General features: G+C 36.8%; 1 protein-coding gene across 1 annotated transcript in view; it reads right to left on the bottom strand.

Moving 5' to 3' along the window:
• LOC107727230 (phosphatidylinositol 5-phosphate 4-kinase type-2 alpha) overlaps positions 1 to 5722 on the bottom strand; it is a 45064-nt gene that overhangs the window by 13867 nt on the left and 25475 nt on the right. The window contains exons 4-6 of the mRNA XM_016537028.1: positions 1969 to 2121; positions 1711 to 1857; positions 1585 to 1623 (exon numbers count right to left, since the gene is read on the bottom strand). Coding sequence (XP_016392514.1) covers positions 1585 to 1623; positions 1711 to 1857; positions 1969 to 2121 — 339 coding nt within the window. The remainder of the gene's footprint in view (positions 1 to 1584; positions 1624 to 1710; positions 1858 to 1968; positions 2122 to 5722) is intronic.

Here is a 5722-nt window from a genome sequence, read left to right as displayed (position 1 = left end):
GTGGTTTATTTTGATAGGTTAACTGTTTTTGTGGTGTTAAGAGAAAGCACCTCCGCAGCGTGTTCTTAACATGAGAGAAAGACAGTCTTTTCTGCTTGCTGCAATAAATCGCTATTTTTCTGCACTAAACAAGTGAATTTTGCCAAGATATTTTCAGAGATTATAGACAAGATGTTATAGAATAATAATTGAATGAAACCCTAATTTTGACAAAAGATTGACATTCGACCTATTTTTCAAATTTCCTGAAAACGTCCCAGCGCGACATCCGACGGGTTTTCCCAGATCGCATCACATATGAAGAAAATGAACTCTTCTTTCTACTCCTCCTTTGTTTTGTAAAGCTACATTTGGCCTGTAACAGAACAGCAACAGGCTCAACATTTATTCAGACATTCGGTTTTATAGTGACAGTAAATCTGTGTGACAGATGAGAGATGGGCTGCAAAATAATTTTAACTAATACTTTCTCTAATCAGCATTTTGGGTCTTGTTTTTCAGTAGAAATGTCTAAAAATCATTAACGACAAGATAAATTTGGTGCAAAATTGTGTCACAAGACTAGTTTTCAGAATATATATTATTAAAATAATTTTTAATATTACATTTAATTGATTATAGATAACAGTTGATAATATTTAATTATATAATTTAGTTTCAGTTTTTATAATTTTTTTTCTTTTTTTTTGCAGTGTAATCTCTGGTGGAAGAAAACACACAAAAAAAACAAGCGTTTCCAAAAAACTTGAGTGCTGTTGTTCAAAGCTGGTGATTTTTTTTTCTATGCAGCTATGAATGGAGAAAATGTGAGAATTTCCCCTTTTATCCCCCTCCAAAGTGCCAGTGATTAGGGTCTATGGCCCTGTGACAGAATAAAAGGATTATAATAGGAGTCGGGTAACCTCATGCCCCTCAGACCACCAGTGGACCATCTGTTATTTTAACTCATGGGCCGCCTTTGGGCTGGAGTTGTACAGAGAAGTTTAACTTGGCCTAGTAGGATTACTTATACTTATTACTATATATACACACACACAGACACGGATTTCTTTGGTTGAACAAAAATACACCATGCACGACTATGCAAAATAATGCCTAATAATAGACAGACATGTGAAATTACAAGGATGCATAGCTAACTTTAATATTTCTTCTTTGTTAAGTTCTAGTACCTTGTGAACAGGCACACAGCCCAACCACTGTCATTAAATCATCCGTTTTATTTTCAGTGCCAGTGTTGATGCTACTGAAGCTTACAGTCTCTTGCTTTAATCTCCGTAGCTTAAAAAAGCACCATGGACTCTGCTTCACCTTGACACCCTAAGTATAGGATAGATCTAGGCCTACATCTGTGCACCCGATAATAACACAGACGCTCTAAAACCAGCACGCCTCACTCTAATACTCACTCTCTGCTTCACAGTAAATTAAGGTGTTTGAAGTGACAAATGATTAGCCACTACAGAAAGAACCATCTTCAAACACACAAGCAATGAGACACACAGAAAAGCAACAAAAAAGATCGGAAAAGTCAAAATTGAAAACATTCAGATCAGATTTTTGTGTTTTTAGGGTGAAACTGACCTTTTCTTTGTCACTTGCCTCTCTGGCAACAGTAGATCCCTACAGAGAAGAAAAATTAGAACATGTCAAACTATATCATAACCGTCATCTGGTTTGACTTGGCCAGTCATTTTTCATAATCCTTACCTTCAGGTCATATTTCTTATACACAGACAACCGGTGACTGAAAACGTTGCGTGTGACTATCATATAAGTTTCATCTCCATCTACAGTGAGGCGGTACATGCCTAGAAACTGTGGCAGCAGTGTGGTACCATGACATTCCACAATATACTGCAGTGAAAAAAAGACATTAAAAAGACATTATACCTGGCTCACAAGAAATGTGCATGTAAATGTACAAATTATTGGTAAAACATGGGGAATGTATGAGCTTGTTCGCACCTGGTGGTACTTTTTGAGGATGTTGTGCATCTCAGCCACGTCCTCGCTGCTTATGGTTTTGATGACGTACCTCTTGTCGTAGGAGGTGTGGAAGCGAGCACCACTACGGCCCTGAGCTTCACTGACGAGGGGCGCGCTGCGGGTCAAAGAGTTCTGCCAACATACATGGGAAAGAGGTCTTAGCACACATAATAAACGCACACAAAGATGGATGAGACTAAGTGATACTTTTTAACACTTTTATTTCATTCTGAAGTTGAAATTGCTGTTTTCTTTAATTATTTTCTTAACTTTGCAAATATGTACTCATTTTCTTTAAGCGCACCAATGTTTATAGCAATTGATTAATAGATTTAAAAAGCATCAATTTTCTCTCTTTTCCACCCAATCTGGCACTGTTACACATGCTAATGTAAAAGGCTGTTCTGAGCCAGAAAATCAGACCGCACCTGCCCCTTGAACCTGCTGGTTTCAATCCAACTAATGTCATTATCCAGGAAGCATGATAAATGTAGTTTTCAAAACAAAAGCAACTCAATTTGTCTAGTCCAATGCAACAAAACTAAATTCCTATCAATGAAACTATCAATACTGAAAGTGTTCAATGTGATTCTTTAATTCAGTTGATGGGCAACATTTGTTGTGTTGCAGAGCCGCTATATATTTTATCTGAAATAAAATTATTTTATTTACAAATATCATGCACTACTGTTTAAAGGTTTGAGGTCAGTAAGTTATTTTCATGTTTCTGAAAGAAGTAGCTAAAGCTCACCAAGGCTACATCTGTTTGATCAAAAATACAGAAAAAAAAAATAATATTGTGAAATATTACAATTTAAAATAACCGTTTTCTAATTTAATATATAAATTATTTCTGTGATGGTAAAACTGAATTTTCAGCGTCATTACTCCAGTCTTCATTTTCACATGATCTTTCAGATGACATTCTAATATGCTGATTTGGTGTTCAAGAAATAATTTATTATCAAGTTTAAAAACTGTTGTGCTGCTAAATAAAATAAATTGTTTGTAAAAAAAAAAAAAAAAAAAAGCAAAGCAAAAAAAATAAAAATAAATGCATGTTTATTTGTGGGCAGGTTAAGTAGTAACAATCAGTTATGTCATGGTTTGACTGTCAAGTCACTGTTAAAATGGATCTGAATCTGAAGTTCTAGTTCTGAAAGAGATTCACAGAACTCATGACTGAGGACTGGCACTTGTGCAAAAGGATATGCAAGTTTCTGATGATCTGGAGTGCAAATCACTACCGTAATTGCCCTGCCCACAAACGCATGACCACTGACATTTAGACACTGTGCAATTTCCAACCATTTTCTCTCACCGACTGAAGTGGTCTGCCCTTGTGTCTGTTCCAGTTATATATAAAACATTTTTTTTTTAAAAAGCTCATGGTGGACGCATGATGCACTTGAAAGGACCGGAGGGTCTCTGCTCCGTGAGGGTGAGTGAAGGACACAGCTGCACAGAACAGCTCGAACTACTCTACATACATTCCCAAGGTCTGCTACCTCAAACACATACACACCCACACATTTCCCTACCACCTCCCTCAGTCTGAGTATCAGAACCTTTTTCTACATCATTTTCTACATTAGCTTGGATTTCCTCACTATATTCATCAAGTATAACCATTAAACACAAAACCGAAAGCAGGATATGAAATTTCTAAAGGTTTCACAGGCTGGAGTCATGCGGGTTAGGGCTTGTAGCTGTTCAGCTGACGGCTTGTTCCACAGGGAAGTGTGTGCACAGATGGGCTGAAAATAGTGATGATGAGGCAGAGAATGCAGGGTGGACTGAGGAACCACAACTCTAGGAAGTCATAGCGGGATTACGCTAGATCTGTATTACAAAACAGCTTTGTTATTATGCAGGTAGACATTTGACTAGCGGCATAACGTCTGGTCCCAAGTACTGCCCACTTATGTTATGACCAACATGAAAAGCAGTCCTAAACTAGCATAATTATATAGTAGGGCAGGGGTTCTGAACCTTTTCTTTTTAATGGCTGTTATGGACTGTCCACAATCATATTCTAAGGCCCCACGACTCTTCCAGTATTAATTAACTAGGATCAAGGATAAGGATTTAAAAATTATTTTTTCTTTTAATTTTTCAGTTTCTATAAAATTATTAGGGGTGTCCCCGACTAAGGATTTTCATAGTCGAATCGGAATTTTCGAATCTTGCGATAGTCGACTGATAGATGAATAGTATGTTTTGGGGGCGGGGCAAAATTCATAGTTATTAATATTCTGCATTGTTGTTTGTCCTGCTCGCGCAGCGTGCTGAAGAGATAACCACGGTAGTACTACAATAAAGCGCTTTACTGCAGCGCAACTCAACCAAATGCATCTTATACGAGATAAATAATATATACACAATATATATAAACCGGCTGAAATGTTTTGAAATCACTTGTACCCTACCTGATCGAAAAAATCCAATCTTTCACTCTGCCTGTGTCAATTTGAGTCTTGTTAAAGTTTTAAATCCCTGCCGCCAAGATGCTCCTCTGTCAGTCACGGATTATGGAAAGTAAAACTTAAATCTATAGGAGTGATTGGATTTATTCATGCACGTTAAAATATTTATTTGAAGCTTCTTTCTTTTCAGATTCTTATTTACAGCATTATTTTAATAAGCTGTATATTAACTTATTAGGAGAAAACCTCAAAAGACATTTGAGCACCCCCATATAGCCAAAATGGCATGATCATAACACCCGCGAATATTCGACTGTGAGATTGGCAGTCGAATTAGGTTCCTCCTATCGAAGCATCGAATCTTCGACTATTCGGGGTCACCCCTAAAAATTATATAAAATATTTTAGAGCATGGCATAGCTAGAAAAATGCATAATAAAAATGCTCATGGATTTTATTCATTTACATGATTTTGACAATGTCAATAATTACACTTTTAAAATGATGCTACCTCATACAGTGCCGCCCACTAATATTGGCACTCTTGGTAAATATGAGCAAAGGTGACCGTCAAAATAATTCTGTATCATTTATCTTTTTGATCTTTTATTAAAAAAATTCACAAAATTGTAAACTTTCATTGAAGTAAAACAATTGAAAGTGGGGGGAAACTCACATTATGAAATAAATGTTTTTCTCCAATGCATGTTGGCTACCATTATTGGCACCCCTAGAAATTCTTATGAGTAAAATATCTCTGAAGTATATTCCTATTCATATTTTTTTTACACACCAGGGTGATTATAAACATGAAATTCTCCAGCCATGACTTCCTGTTCCACAGAATTATAAATATGAGGAACACAAAGGCCAAATTCCCTTAATCATCCATCACAAGGAGTAAAACCAAAGAATATAGTTCTGATGTACTGAACAAGATTGTTGAGCTTCACAAAATAGAAAGTGGCTGTAAGAAAACAGCTAAAGCATTGAAAATCCTCATTTCCACCATCAGGGCAATAATTAAGAGAGTTTGAGTGGCCAAAGACTAGGGCTGAACGATTAATTGCATTTGCGATAATATCACGATATGAAAAAAAACGCGTTTTTTCAATCGCAAAGGCTGCGATTACACTTGGTCATGTGACACGCGAGAGTAAAGAGGTGTGCTCGACTCGGATCGATCGGTGTATGACATCAAAGTACGGCGAGAGAAAGCACAAGGAGACGTCTGCTCTCTTATAGCTCTCGCAGTACTTTGATGACACACACCGATTGGTCTTTGTAGCGCTGCTTCAAGTCGAACA

This window comes from Sinocyclocheilus rhinocerous, unplaced genomic scaffold (genome assembly GCF_001515625.1).
Source record: "Sinocyclocheilus rhinocerous isolate Xijiao unplaced genomic scaffold, SAMN03320098_v1.1 scaffold65, whole genome shotgun sequence".
Classification (NCBI taxonomy): domain Eukaryota; kingdom Metazoa; phylum Chordata; class Actinopteri; order Cypriniformes; family Cyprinidae; genus Sinocyclocheilus; species Sinocyclocheilus rhinocerous.
This window is presented reverse-complemented; position numbering and strand designations above follow the sequence as displayed.